The sequence below is a fragment of the Suncus etruscus genome, chromosome X (genome assembly GCF_024139225.1).
Source record: "Suncus etruscus isolate mSunEtr1 chromosome X, mSunEtr1.pri.cur, whole genome shotgun sequence".
In the NCBI taxonomy this organism is placed as follows: Eukaryota; Metazoa; Chordata; class Mammalia; order Eulipotyphla; family Soricidae; genus Suncus; species Suncus etruscus.
In genome coordinates this window covers 131,154,930-131,170,682 of record NC_064868.1, presented here as the reverse complement: position 1 = coordinate 131,170,682, position 15,753 = coordinate 131,154,930, and the positions used below count along the sequence as shown (strand labels likewise).

Here is a 15,753-nt window from a genome sequence, read left to right as displayed (position 1 = left end):
TCATCTTCTTTCTTCTTTCTTCTTTCTTCTTGTCACACCTGGCAGTGCTCAGGGATACCTCCTGGCTCTGTGCTCAGAAATCGCTCCTGGCAGGCTCAGGGAACCATATGGGATGCTGGGATTCGAACAACCGTCCTTCTGCCTTACCTCCATGCTATCTCTCCAGCCGCTCCAGTTCTTTTTTTAAGGCTGTTTTTTATTTTATAAAGTTCCTGTGCTGTTGTTTATTCTTTTGTTGTTGTTGTTGTTTATTCTTGAAGCTGTGTATCCTTCATTTAAACCTGAATGAAAATCTGGTTGCTTGAATTATTCTTGTTGAGACATTCATTTCACTGATTTGTTTTCACTATATCCCTTCACTGCCTTCAGGCCTGGAGGTTTGCATGTGATAAATCTGCTGTAAATCTTAAGGGTGATTCTTTGTATGTAATTTCCTTGTTTTATTTTGCTGCTTTCAGCATTATGTCTCTATGATTTTCATCATTGTGACTAGGATGTACCTTGGGGTGCTTTTATTTGGGTCTCTTTTAGCTGGTACTCTATCTGGTACTTGAGCTGTTAACAAGCATCCACGATGTGGGTGGATTAATTAAATCCACAGCTCTGGAAGAATTAATTAAAGCCTTCAGCTCTGTAAACTTCCCATTAAGGATGTATTTGACTGTTGCTTCTTCATAGGGGTTTTCTTTCTTGCTCTCTGGGACCCCAATGGCACTTACGTTCTTTCTGTTGAATTTATCTCAAAGGTCTATTGTTGTCTGTTGGCTTATTTTGAGGATTTTTCTATCTTCTGTTTGTATTTTAAGGGTATTTTTTTCAACTTCTGCTGTGTGGATGCAGCTCATCTTCCAGCTCACTGATTCTGTCCTAAGCACTGTTACTCTGCTGGTGAGCCTTTCATTGAGTTTTTCATTTCATCATTTCAGAGTTGTCATTTCTGTTTGAAGTTTATTCATTTGTACTCTCATTTCCTGTTGGCTATCTATTCCATGGTTTCTTTGAGTTCTTTGAATATCTTCAGCATTTCCTCTCTAAAGTCCTTATCAGAGTGTCTATATAAGTGGCTGATACTAGATGGGGTTCTGTGTTGCTTTCCTATTGTGACCTTTGTAGTGTCTGGTGGTTTTTTTATGTGTTATGGTAGATTTCATTGACTACCAGAAATATGTGGCCATGAAGCAAAGTGGTGTGGTTGTACTCTTCTCTGGGATCACAGGCATGAGGTCAAAATGGCTCTTTTGACTTATAAAACAGACCACCACCACAGCTGGTTATGGTCCTGTCTGCCTCATGGCTACAGTCTTCTGGGAATTTTTCTTTCTTTCTTTCTTTCTTTCTTTCTTTCTTTCTTTCTTTCTTTCTTTCTTTCTTTCTTTCTTTCTTTCTTTCTTTCTTTCTTTCTTTCTTTTCTTTCTTTCTTTCTTTCTTTCTTTTCTTCCCTTTCTTTCTTTCTTTTGTTCCATTCTTTTTTCCTTTTATCTTTCTTTTTCTTTCTTTCTATTCTTTCTTTTCTTTCCTATGGGCCCAAAAAATAGTTCAGTGATAGTGTGCTTGCTTTACACAAGACTGACCCAGGTTCAATTTTCAGCACCTATATATTCCTCTAAATTCACCAGGATTGATCTCTGTGTTCAGAGCAGGAGTAAGCCCTGAGCATCAATGAGTATGGCCCCCAAACAAAAAAAAATGTTAAATAGCAATAAAAATTATGTAACCACAATGTTGTAAGCATATTTTACCCATAAAATCTTTGTAATAAATTATTTTTTAATTTCCAATTTTTTGAAAATTTCTTCATTTCTGATTACTGTTAATTCCTGAAATGATAATTTATATGTTAAATTTATTTATTTATACAATAATTAATATATTAAATCCTGAAAGGATAACATTTTTGATTTTTGGGGGGACACACCCGTTTGAAGATCAGGGGTTACTCCTGACTATGTCCCTGGCTTGGGGGAACCATATGGGACCCTGGGGGATCGAACCACGGTCCTTCCTAGGCTGGCGCTTGCAAGGTAGACACTTTACCTCTAGCGCCACCTCTTCGGCACCCTGAAAGGATAATTTGTTTGATTTCTATCATCTTGATTTTATGGATATTTGGTTTGTGACCCAGTTTGTGGTCTATCATGGATAATGTCCCATATGCACTAGAGAAGAATGTATACCCAACTTTTGGGAGAATGAATGACCCTGTATATGTATTCTAGGTCTGTATTTTCCATTTCTTCCTTCAATGTCAGAGTTTACATGTTGAATTTTCACCTATTTTATCTACCCAGCAGTAATAGGAGAATGAGAGTATCCTACTCCTACTGTGCTGCTGTCCATATCCTCTTTCATGTCTATTAGAAGCTGTTTTCAGTATTTTGATGGTCTGTCATTGGGTGACTATATGTTTGAATATGAGTTCTTGTTGTATTTATCTGTCAACCACTATAAAATGATCATTTCAATACTTTATAGCCATTTTTATTTAGAAATCTCTTAGGTCTGATATAAGTATGGCTACTCTGGCCTTTTTTAAAAAAATATTTGCTTGTAAGTTTGTTTGGCTTTGTTTTTTGGGGTTGATGTTTTGGTTTGGTTTTGGGTCACACCAGTGGTGCTCAGGGGGTTTTCTGACTCTGCACTTGGAAATCAACTCCTGGAAGGCTTAGGAGATCATAAGAGATTCCAGAAATTGTTCCCAGGTTAGCCATGTGCAAGACATCGACTCTACCCACTATGCTATCACTTCAGCGCCTCCAGTCTTTGACTTTGAGCTTGTGTTTATTCTGAAAATTCAATGTTTCTCTTATTTGAAGCAGAATGTTGGATTCAGTTTTCTGGCCCATCCTGCCACCCTGTTTCTCTTGTTTGGTGTGTTCAGGCTATAGACGCTGAGTGAAATTACTGATATGAAACATTTTATTGCCATCATTTTTCAGAAGTTATGGATATTTGTGAACTTGGACTTATCTTTAGGGAAGCTCCTTTAATGCTTCTTGCAAAGCTAGTTTCAAGGCTATGAACTTCCTAATCTATTGTTTGTTCATGAAATGGTACTATTCCTTCAATGTAAAATAATAATCTATCTGGATACAGGAACTCAGTGTTCATCTGACAAAACTTTTAAGACAATATTACTATTGTCTTATCATCATTAAGACAATATATATTATTTTAAGACAATAACCTCTTCTCTGAGACACATGTAAAAGAGAAAATGGAGACTTAAAGAGAAAGAATTATCTTTTGGCATTTATCAGTAGTTTCTCCAAAGTTGGTATCAGAAAAACTTTGTTCACTCAATAACTATTTCTTTATTTGATGAGGGGTGTCATTCCAGGCAGTGCTTGGCAGCACTCTTCATCAGTACTATATACTGATGTTCTCTAGGAGTCATGATGTGCAGGGAATTAGTGTGTGTCTCACAATACTAGGCTTATGCTCTATCACGTAAGCAATATCTCTGGCCCATAGATTTGTATACTTAATTTCATGTGGCATACACTTCTTTTTCATGATGTAGTGAATGGTAACCATTGAGGCCACACCTGATAGTACTTGAGCCAGTGCTGGAAGGGGAAAGGATGTGGTACCAGGAATTGAACTCAGAGACTAAACATGCTAGGTATATGTTCTAGTAATTATGCCATATCCCCTGCCCATTCAGCAAGGATTTAAGTACACTTTGTGGATCAGACACCAGAGAAAGAATTGTGCCCTTTCCAAGCTTGTAATCTAGTGTGTATGCTGGGGCAATCAGGCAATTCAATTCAAACTAGTATTATCAGTGCAGTCAATATCCCCTGGATTTTATGTAGGAAATTCAGTTGCCACAACAGAACAATAACCAGACTTAAAGACACAATTTCAAACAAGGCTTAGACAAATGTCAATTTGCCCCCTACACTATGCTGGTAGGAGATTATGAAAAATAAGAATTTGGGGACCCCAGTTGAGGCTATACTTCCCACTTAGTATCATGGTTTCTTACTAAGGTAACTTAGAAAAGTGTTGAGTCTGATGAATATTCTACTTACTAGCTAAAATATTTGTCTCATGTTTGTCTTACTAATTTTGTGTAGCTGAAGAGTGCAAAAGCTATACTGAATATAACAGTCTCTGTTTGTTGATGAGTCAGAAAGAACAGGATGTTTTCACCATGGCTCCAGCTCTCCATTACTATGACCAATAATGATTATTAGACTGTAGAATCCAAGGCTAACAGGAAGCTGGCTGAATCTGTGCCATGCTGAGTGAGTCTGTTTATATATAAATGGTGTGTAATTTGAAATATAACTCAAGTTGGATTACCACTCTGTTCTTTGTGAGCCTTTTTTTTTCCAAATCTGTCTTCTCATTGGCTGAATACAGAGGGACAGACTAGGGCAACCCCTTGGGGAAGTTCCAGGCAGGTTCACCATCTGGGAGGCACACTGTCCAAACTTGCAGCCAGCAGCACCTGTCTGTACTGGCATTTCTAATCTTCAGACTGGAGACACACTTTGCACTTTTCCAGGCACATTTTCTCTTGCATCGTCTCATGCTGCTCTTCTGAGCTGTAAATCACAGGATCAAGTAGCAGTCCGTCCATTACCTGGTCTTCACAGTCTGAAAATACTTTCTGTCTTACATGGAGGAAAATCACCATCAGAGCCCTGGCCCTAGTCTATAAGAACTTGCCAACATGCTTACTGGACATGCCCTGGAATCTGATGACCAAGTAGTGCTAACTGCATAGTGCATATAGGTACTTGGCACTTGGTAGCTGTGTTGAACATGTGTAAGTGCTCAGGAGTTACCGGTATCCTCAACTGATAAGGTGTTCTCTTAGTTCAGTGACCACCTAGTGTACATCTTCCCCCAAATCTCCCAGGGTCAATATACTGAACCCCAGCTGAGTCAGACTTTTTATATTTAATCATTAAGGTCTGAATTGAGTCCCCTCCCCTCATTGTGGTTACACTTAATTGACTTACTTTTGTTTGTTTGGGTGAAGGGGCACAGTGCAGTGTAGGGTAACTCCTTGCCAAGCCTGAGGAAATAATGTGTTGCAAGGGACTGAGCCAGGGGCTCCCACAGGCAAACCATGTGCTCTAGCCTTTTGAGCTACCAGATTTCACCAAAGGATTGTTGCCACTACCTGGTCCTCACATCCTGTTTTTAATAACAATAGTAAGGGGCCAGAAAGACAGTGGCTACGATGTCTGTCTTGCATGTAGCCAACCCAAATTTGGTCCCCAGAACTCCATGTAGTAGTCCTCCAAGCCTGAAGAGTGATCCCTGAGCAAAGAGCCAGAGTAAGTCCTGATCACTACCAGGTATGTCTTTAAAACCAAATAAACAAATACTGTTTGTAACCTCTCATAATTGTTGCACCCTACTTGTGGTCCCCATATTTGAAACCAAAATCTATAGCAATTGTGCAGTGAAATTCAGCATCTTTCCTATCTCATAATAACTTTATTTAGAGAACTTCTGAAAAAGTAAAAGGCCAGAAGTCAAAGTGATTTGAGTTCTACTACCTAGCTCCCATCTGAGCTGTGTTATCTTGAGCAAGTTCTATAAACTAAATTTTTCTCATCTGTAAACTGTGGACAATAAAACTGCAGGAGGGCTTTGACATGATTGAGTAGGATGAACCCACAAAGTCCTTTCACAGTGCAAAACACATTTATCCTCTCTTTATAACTATTGAGAGTTCATCATATGCCCAACACTAAATTTTTTCCTTTGTTTAATAAATTACCTTGAAATAGTTTTCTCTTTCAAACAGCGTTGGCTTCATGTGAGTTGGGACACTGTTACTCAGAGCTAGGACAGTGATTTCAGGATAGCTTGATACGCTTCAGTTAAACACATCACTGACACCTTAATTCTGCTTAAATTGGAATTTGAAACGCATGTTATGATTTTGTTTTCACATATCTTAACTATTATGATGAGCTATAGTGTATTGGTTAAAAGCATGATTTTCGGGGGCCAGAGAAATGGTAGAGTATGTAAGGTGCTTGCTTGCATATAGTCAGCCTGGGTTCAATTTTGACACTCCATAAGACCCCCAAGCTCCATCAAGAGTGATCCCTGCATGCAGAATCAGGAATGAATCCTGAGCACTGCCATAGGTGGCCCAAAACTCCTGAATAATTAAGTAAAATTAAAAATCAGCTGTTTATGAGTTATAGGACCTTGGGTAAGTCACATAACCAACTGAATGTGTTTCTTGTATGAAATGGGAAGACTGCCCCTCCCACACTAAATTGTGAGGATTAAATTGAATGGCCTTCACCAGAGTCAGTGCTTGCTTGCCATCTATCAATTTGCTGAAAATATATGCCCTGCAGTTTATTTTCACAGATAAGCTGGGGACACAGAACAAACTCACAAAGAGCCATTAATAAGTAATGCAAGACGTTTGCTTTGCATGCAGCTGATCCTGACTCCATCTCCAGCATGACATGGTATTGCCATATGTGGCATGACTCTCTCCCAACCACAATAAAAGTAATAATCCATTTTCTGAAGAAAATGCTCAGATGCACTCACCTCTCCTCATTCAAAGCTGTCAATTAGGCTTGCTCTTCAAGTCTGTGTTCTCCATTGAACACATATCTTGTTTGCTTATCTTGGTATCTTTGTCCACTTCGAAGAAGCCCATGTTCTCTCATGAACACATATTTCCTCTCCTCTCTCTCACATACTTCTAAGTAAATTTGGTTAAATAAAAACTACTTGAAGCAGCCTATCAGAAACATTTTGCTACCTGCCCCGTGAAGCAGGCAATCTCGCCTTACAGAGAAGGAGTATGGGTTCAAGAGGTTCTGTGACTGTTCTTCGCACCTTCCTCCCATCAATGTGTGTTTCTCATATGTCTGATACATTTAGAATCCAGACATCCTCGCAGTAGCTCTATTCTTTAGGGTCTCTCCACTGGCCTTCAACTTCCAAGATAAACTGTTCAGATACCTGTCTCTGGACTCTCAATTCTATTCTATTCATCTGAGAGTAACCATCTGCATTCAAATGCAAATTATAGGGCAGTACTTGTAGGCTGTTTAGCACCTTGCCACTGAAGCAAACATAATCTGTCGCACTAATTTTCATCTACGGGTCATACCTCCCTGAATGTGCCTGATCTCATCATTTTCTTCTACTAAAGTGAAAATCAACAGAACATAAGTGCAACAGAGTCATATGGGTCAGCAAGGGCTCTGGAAGGGGTGGAAGCAGGGACAAAGACATAATAAGGTGGGGTAACAGCAAGTTTCACCTCTTGAAATAGTTTACGGAAAACAAGATCTGAAACCAGACAGGACATAAAGCATCCAACTGGACCCAGATATTAAAGGTGTTCGCTCCCACTCTCTGCCTTTCTCTCTGTCAGAAGTGACAGGGTGGGGGAGAGAGCAATCGTACAGCAGGCAGGACGCTTGTCTGGCATGCAGGCAACCCGGGTTTGATTCCCTGAACCACACATGCTCCCCTGAGCCCTGCTGGAGTGATCCCTGAGCACCACAGCGTGTGGCCAAAAAGCAAAAGTTAAAATAATGTGCCCGGGACTATTAGCAGCTCTGGCCATTCCATTTTCCCTCCTCACCTTTCAATCTTGCCAGTGACGTTGTTCAGTCGCCTGCCTCTGACGTGCAGCCACCAGGTGGCACTCTACCCTCGGTCCCTGTGCCCCAACTGAAGGTCTGCTCCCCAAGCCAGTAGCAAGTGCGCCCCCGGGGGACTGAGCCTTGCTCTGAGCACCAGAGCTCACTTGTTGCTTCTCTTTCTGGATTTAGATTACGTGCACAGTGTCCACCGCCCTGTCCCTAGAGGCCACCTGGGGAAAAAGGAGAGTAGTTATGTGGGCAGCATGGGAACAAGCCCCCGGAAGCCGAGCCGCAGCGCGACCCCGCCTGCCGACTCTGAGCTGGTCAGCTTTTGCTACCTCCACATGCGGGAGCAAAGGAAGGACCAGGAAAGCCACAGAGACCTCAAGGAGAACCTAATCTTCTTCGAGGAGACAAGACCCCGAACCAAATCTGACCCCACGTCCAAAAGCTCGGGCCAAGGTTATGAGGTGGTCCCCCATGACTTCGATGCCGCCAGCCTCGACCACGAGCCGTGTGCCAGCAGGAGCCGCTCCTACACCTTGGACACTTCGCTGGGGGCCGAGGCCGTGAATTTTTATTGTGACTCTTGCAAGGCCAAATACCAAGAGCCACCTGGCCCTGGCAAAGGTGGGAAGCCCGGAGCCTCTCGGGACAATATGGTAGACTTGATGTCCCTCCCACCACCTGGGAGCGAGGAGGAAGAGGAGGAGGAAGATGAGAGCACGGCTCTATTGCCTGCCATCGCAGCAGCCCCCCCACCTGGGTTCCGAGACAACAGTTCTGACGAAGATGACTCCAAGCGCCGAGCTGTCCAGAGCCAGGAGCAAGGTCGCCACCTGCGGGGCCTCCTGTATGACGAGATTCCAGTGACACTGATCGACAGTGTCCAGACCAGGACCGTCCGAGATCACGCCCAGGAGCTAGATGATGCGCTGGTGTCCACTCTGCAAGCTCTTGAAGCCCTGGCAGCCTCTGAGGATGGACCCCACCCGCCACCCCCACAGACAGCAGGTAATAGCTTGTTTCCCCTCTGTCTTTTTTGGTAATGTTTCATGGGGGCTGGCGTTGGGCCACACCAGTGGTTGGCAACCTGCAGCTCTCGAGCCACATGTGCTCTTTACACTTTTAATTTGGCTCTTCTGTGTGCCGAGTGGCCGCTCCAGGACTCAGGACTCTGCTCCTAGCCTCTGTCAGTGCGCGCCCTGTGTGGCTCTCAAAATAAATTTCAGTCATGGTTTTGGCGAGATTTGGCTCAGTTGAAAAAAAAGGTTGCCGACCACTGGGCCACATCCAATGGTGCACAGGGTTTGCTCCTGGCTCTTTGCTTAGGAATTACTCTTGGCAGGCTCAGGGAATCATGTGGGTTTCTGGGGACTGAATCTGGATCAGCTACATGCAAAGCAAACACCTTACCCACTCTACTGTTGGTTTGGCCCTCTAAATGTTTCATTTTTATAATAAAAAATACAAGATTTGTCATTTTTAGTGATTATTACTATTTTCTCTTTGGGGGCCATACCTGGCAGATCTCAGAGCATATTCCTGACTCTGCACTGAGGGAATACTCCTGGTAAGGCTCAAGGGACACACAACAGTGCCACTGATCAAATTCTGGTCAACTGCATGCAAACAAGCACCTCCCTACAGTAATACGTCTTTAGTTCCAATGTCTGTTTTCATTTTTGTCACTATGATTGACAGACAATGATATGGTTTCTTACAGTGTTCCAACACTACCTGCCCCACCAGGTCTTCCCCAAACCTTCCCCCACTTTCCGTCTCCTGCCATGCTAAGCTCAGTTCTATAGATTTCCCCCTTTCTCTTACCTCTTTTTCCCTTGTCCTGACCAGGAAGGGCCTGCAGATGACAGAGCTTCTTCCCAAGCCAGGAGCCAAGCCATGGTGTGTCAGACCGCTGCCTAGCCAGATCTCATTCAAAGATCAGGGAAGCCATGATACTGTGGATGTCAAGGATCATTTGCCCAACTTCAGTTGGTGCTCTGGCTTTGGCCATTCCATTTCATGGAAATGGTCTGCTGTGGAATCCTGGGGATCAGGGCTCCAGGCCGCTATGGAGCCAGGCCTAGATATAGGGTCAGAACACAGTGATCAAGATATAGGATGGGAGCCAGAGAGATAGCACAGCAGTAAGGTATTTACCTTGCATGGAGCCAATCCAGAACAGACGGTGGTTCGAATCCCAGCATCCCATACGGTTCCCTGTGCCTGCCAGGAGCAATTTCTGAGCACAGAGCTAGGAGTAACCCATGAGCGCCACTGGCTGCAACTCCAAAACAAACAAACAAAAAGATATAGGATGACAGGAACACAGGTGAAGGAAACAAAATGACCAATGAGCCATTTGACCTGGGATTCGGGAAGGAGAAGGCCACCCCTACTCAGGTCTGACATCATTCTTCTGCTTAAGGGTAAAGGGCTTTGAGTTAGGTGGATCCCAGTGCTGGTCTCCTCATTCACCTTCAGTTGCTACTTACCCTTGCTGAGCCTCCCTTTTGTCAGCCACCATCCATGGATATGATAGTTAACATATCACAGGCTTATTGTGAGATTAAATTGAGGTGGAGAGTTTAAACATTGCTTAGAGCTTACTAAGGACTCTATGAAAGGTAGCTATTGTTATTCATGGTAATTTGCTCAGACAGCCATAAGACACAGTGACAACTCCCAGTTTCCCTCCCATATATGCATCTTTTGGTGAAGGCTCTTATCAGATGTGCACACATAGTCATACATCCATACCTCCTTCCACATGTACCTTAAAAAGAATAGGTCAAATGGAGCCATAGCGGTGGCACAGTGATAGGGCGTTTGCCTTGCACACGACTGACCTAGGATGAACTGAGGTTAGATCCCCCAGCATCCCCAGAGCCAGGAGTGATTTCTGAGCACATAGCTAGAAGTAATCCCTGAGCGTCACCGGGTGTGGCCCCAAAACAAACAAACAAAAAAAGAAAACAAAAAGAATAGGTCAGAGACTGTAGGTATAGCTCAACAAGTTAAAATCCATGCTTGGCATACAAAAGGCCTGGATTCAACCCCTGGCACCCAAGTACAGCCAAGTATAACCTGGCTTCAAAAAATAAAGAGGTTCACATAAAAGTAATGGGAAGGAATAAAAATGATCATGTGAGGTGAAGTAAGTGTGCACAGAATTAAGAAGTTGGAGTCCAAATGACCCTAGCCTTCCTGTCTCTGACGGCAGGTTTGGTTAGAGGCCATTCCCTGTGTACAATCCCTGGGACTGACGATTTCTCTCTATTGGATGCTCCAAGAACTGGCTCTCAGGCTCAGCGTCCATGAAGCGCCCCTAAGAGAGGACAAACTCAGCTAAAGGCCTCAGCTGCAATGGTTCTAGACAGGTCTGGCCAGACAGAGGAACCATTCTTTGCCAACCATCTTCAGGACAAGGAACAAAAATTTCCTAGCCACTAAGGCTAAAAATAGTGATTAGTAGTATATTGTTTTGCATGTGATTTGCATGTTAATTTTGCATTAAACTGCCCCGCTCTTCTCTTGGGCTTGGGCTCTTTTGTTGCTTTTTGATATTCAGCCTTTTTATCAACCCTCCTCCAGCTGACCTGTCATTGTCTCCTCCACCTGTCCCACCTTTGACCCTGATGTCCTGCCTCCACTCCCTGGGTCTGGTCTCCCCAGCTTAAAACTCTGCAGAGCAACAGTGGTGCCCTAGACACTCACTCTGGCTACATTTGGACTTGGTATGAGTAAATGCAGCAAGCCCTGTTCCTGTTCCTGCAGGTCTGATTGTGCTGGCCACAATCACCCCTGAATCGTCGCTGGACTCAGGCCATGAGACCAACTCTTCGGAACTCACTGACATGTCAGAGATGATGTCTGCCATGAAACAGCACCAGAACACTACCTACTTCCTGGCCCAGCATCTCAACAAGGACAGTCTCCTGGCCCGCAAGGACTTGCCCTTCCGGATTCAGAGTTGCTCAGCACAGGCTGTCCTTGCAGCCCCCTACTCTCTCGGGCGCCCGGATTCCAACCTCTCCCTCCAGCCCGCTGTCACCAGCCAGAGTCCTGCCCACCCTAGTGCTAGAAGGAAGCTGCCATCATCAGAGCTGCAGCCCCAGCGAGAGAGAACGTATGCCCTGGCCATGCACCCAGCACTGTCCCCACAGCTAAATGAGCAAAAGAATCTGAGCCTGCTGCCCTCGGTTTCTGAGGACAAAGGCCCTGTGCACACTCGAGTGGGCCTCGAGATGTCCCTGAGGGCAACCACCCCAACCTTCAGTGAAGAGCCGGTCTCTGAGCAGAGGGAGAACCTGCCCAACGAGGTCCGGCTGAGCCCCAAGCTGATCCTAGACCCAAAGGACAGTGTAAGCCCAGCAATCATTTCAGCCGCCCTCCAGCAGGTCGTTCACACTAAGAGTCTGGCCAACCCTGGGAGTGGCCTGGGGAGCAGCAGTCCCCGCAGTGGGGAGAAAGGGCTAGAAGCCAGCGTGGGAAGGCCAGACGTGAGCCTAGTGGGCAGCACTGCTAGCAAGCATCTCAAGTTCAAAGGGGGCCCTGATGCAGTCGAGGCTGCTCAGAAGCCACAGCAGCAGCTGAGCAGTGAGGCTTCCTCTCCCAGCCCTAGGGCTGCCAAGGACAGCTGGGCTGACAGCCTGAAATCATCCTCCCCAGATGACAGGCTGCATGCTCTCAGCTTCCCTCCCCAAAGCTATCTTTCCCAAGTCAGTGCTGAGGTGACTGGCAAGCCGTCTCTTGGGGAGGTGGCAGGGAAGGGTGGGCCTGAGGGTGCTAAGCCTGCCCTGTATAAGCAGAATGCCATCTCCAGCTCAGGGGAGAAAGGGCCGCTGGAGAGCACCGTCCAAAGCAGCCAGCTGGAAGAAACCAGCCTGGTTCCCGGCACCAGCTACCCGTTGGCTCTACAGAGCCCTAGCTGCCAGCCCCGGGGCCACAGCCCCAGGAGCAAGCCTCGAGGCCTCAGCCCCAGCTGCCAACCGCGGGGTCCCAGCCCCAGCGGCCAACCTCGAGGACACAGTCCACTGAAGCCCCAGGCCCCCAGCCGGCAGGCGAGCACCATGCCGTCCAGGAAACTGGAAACTGCGGGCGAAGGGGCCCCCTTGGCCTCCAAAGGCTCTGCGAAGGCCAAGTCATCCCGAGGCCCTTTCCGCCTTCGCAGTTTATTCTCTGCCACCTTCCCAACTCGCCAGAAGAAGGAGACGGATGAGCGGCAGGCCCAGCTGCAGAAGGTCAAGCAGTATGAGCTGGAGTTTCTCGAGGAGCTCCTCAAGCCACCCAGCCAGGGGGACCTGACCGCCCCCGAGTACCTGCAACCCCCGGCTCCCGGCCGCTGCAGCTGCCAGCTCCGCAGCAGCCCGGTGCAGCAGGGGCCCGGCATGTCCCGAGAGCAGAGGCGCAGCTGCGATTGCAAACGCATCTGCCGCGGGGGCCGGCCACAGGCCCCACAGACACCAGTGCCCAGCCTCCGGGAAAGGGAGCCAGAGCAGCTCACCCCGACCCCGCAGCCGCATCCCGAAGCTGCCACCGGCTTGGGCCTCAGCAGCTCCCTTCAAGGCAGCCTGGAGTCGCGGGAGTGCCGCTCAGACCCTGAGAGCAGGGTTTCGTGCCTGACCACATGTGCCTCGGGTGGCGAGTGTCTGGGGGCTCCCAATTACCGCAAATTAATGCGCCGCTACAGTATCGGGGAGCTGGACCAAGGGGACAGGGCCTCAGTGACCTCGGACAGCTACCCACACCCACCCTTGGGGCTGCTGCCCCGGGAGGGCCAAGAGGCAGAAGCGAGCCTCCCAGTAGGCCTGGGCCCCCCGAGCCAGGCTCGGGAGTCCCCCACCCTGGGAGACCCCTCCTACGTGCAGGTCATCCCCGAGTCCAAAGGCTCCCGGCCGGTGGCTGTGTTCTCACTGCCCGAAGAGGTGTACCGGCGGCCGGCCGAGTTGGACGAGGACAGTGAGAGCGGCCAGTGCTGCTCCATTCGCTACTGCTTCTACTACCGCAAGTGCGACATGGCCGACGATGCCAGCGATGGCAAGGATGAGCTCTCCTACTCCATCCCCGTGAAGCTCCTGCCGGGTGTGAAGCTGGAGGAGCAGGTGATCCCAGTGGTGAGCCGAACCTTGCAGGTGCTGGACGCGAGTGCATGCAGTGGCCAGAGCCGGAGCCGGAGCCCCGAGGTGGCCCCGACCCAGGAGATCGACCTGCGGACGGCCACGTTCGAGGGCAGCCTGGCCCGGATCAGCGCCCTGCGCGCCCATGCCTACAGCCTGCCCGATGGTTTCCTGGCCGCCCGCCTGGACACCAATGAGCTGCTGACGGTCCTGCGGCAGTGTGTAGCCAGCCCCGAGGCTCGGGCCCCCAAGCCCCACGCCTTGCAGCTCTCCGAGTACAAGCTCGAGCTGGCACTCAAGTTCAAGGAGCTGCGGGCCTCCTGCCGCCATGTGGCCAACGTGGACAAGAGCCCCACGCGCATGCTGGCCGCCATCACGGGCAGCTTCCAGGTCTTGAGCAGCCTCATCGAGACCTTCGTGCGGCTGGTCTTCATCGTGCGCTCCGAGGCCCAGCGCCAGGAGCTGCTGGCCAAGGTGGAAGAAGTGGTGAGGAACTACACCTTCCTGCTGCGAGCAGCTGAGGAGTCCACCGCCCGAAACCTTAGCCAGCAGCAGCAACAGCAGCAAGCAGCAGCAGCTGCAGTAGGGGTGACCACCGGGCACCCACAAAGCTCCCCGACTTCGGCGACTGTTATGAGCACATTCACCCGCTCCTTAAAAACCTTTATGAAGTAGGGCCTCTGTGCCTGTCCCCTTCCCCAACGAGGCCCCAGGGGTGAGCTTTGTGGTCCTGGCATCTTGTGTGTGTGTGTGTGTGTGTGTGTGTGTGTGTGTGTGTGTGTGTGTGTGTCTTCTGGACTAGTCAGTGTCCAAGAGCCTTCAGTGTCCAGGATGTCACCTCCCTGGGCTGAGGCTGGCCCTGAGGCCGTCAGGCCTCTGCCACACTGAGTGTCCTCACCCCGTTCCCTAGCCTCTGGTCTTCACTGTGAGTGCAAAGGTCCCTCCTCAGCCTGCCTACTGCAGAGTTCTATATTTTCTCTTTTCTGGAGCCAGGAAGTGCCATGGGGATCACTTCCTGCTCCGCTAGGGTTTGGAGGGTGGGGATCTGGTGTCTGAAGCTAGCGCACCTGGAGGTCTTAAACTCCTGACATTTGCTCCCCTCCAGGGACCAGTGACAGAAGCAGCAGGCCCCAGTGCTGGGAGAGGAGAGAAGGCACTCTGCCTCAAGGGGCCTAGCTACCCTGGGCTCCCACTCCCCAGACAGGAGTCAACCCAGAGGGCCCTGCCCCCCCATTGGGGGTGGTAAGTCTGAAGAAAAACAACCCTATGGAGCCATGGATGGCCAGTTGCATCAGCTGGCAGCCTTGGGAGCCCCAGACCCCAGGCCCAATAGCTCCACACCAGCCAGCCCCAAAACATCCTGCCCTCACTGATGGGCAGGGTGGCTCAGTCCACTAGGGCGCAAACATCTGGGATTGAACCCCCTAGTTCCTGATGAAAACATCTGCCCTGGGAAGACTCATGGCAGGCCTGGGAGCCTGCCTGGCCGGCACAGTCTGGCTCAACACTATGGCTGGTATGTGGCCCTTCTCCACATCTCTCTATCAGACAGACTGTCCTTAGGAGTTCGACATAGCTATGTCTGGGGGGGTGGGGGGCGGGGGGGCGGGGGGTGGGGTGGGAATGTCGATGACTATATCTTAACCTTCTGGAAGCTAGCGTGATATGTTAATCCTGAGTATATGCTTTTGGCTGTGTTTTGACCCTGTGGATTTGTCTCTCTAAGAAAAGAAGCTGAGCGCCTTATCAGGTGCAGTCTTGCACCTCTCTCTCTCTCTCTCTCTCTCTCTCTCTCTCTCTCTCTGTCTGTCTGTCTGTCTGTCTCTCTCTCGCTCTCACTCTTACTCTCTCTCTCCTCTTCTCCTCTCTCCTCTCTCCCCTCGTTCCGGAAACATCTGGAAGGGAAATCACACTATTTTCAACCCTCCTAGACACACATCTACTGCTGCCTCCACCGCCCGCCCACCTTCAACCTGCCTGGGAGTGAAGATACAGAGTCCCTAGTGATTCTCCCATCACGGGGAACAAAGAAAGCCAAT

At 48.3% G+C, this 15,753-nt stretch overlaps 1 protein-coding gene across 2 annotated transcripts in view; it reads left to right on the top strand.

Moving 5' to 3' along the window:
- The window catches only part of FRMPD3 (FERM and PDZ domain containing 3), a 58,050-nt gene extending 42,773 nt beyond the window's left edge, over positions 1-15,277 (top strand). Inside the window, exons 9-10 of one of the 2 annotated variants that reach the window (XM_049767553.1) lie at positions 7,782-8,606; positions 11,373-15,277. In XM_049767553.1, coding sequence (XP_049623510.1) covers positions 7,782-8,606; positions 11,373-14,389 — 3,842 coding nt within the window. In that variant the 3' untranslated portion in view covers positions 14,390-15,277. The remainder of the gene's footprint in view (positions 1-7,781; positions 8,607-11,372) is intronic. The other variant, XM_049767554.1, reaches the window with a different exon arrangement.
- Positions 15,278-15,753: the final 476 nt, after the last annotated feature.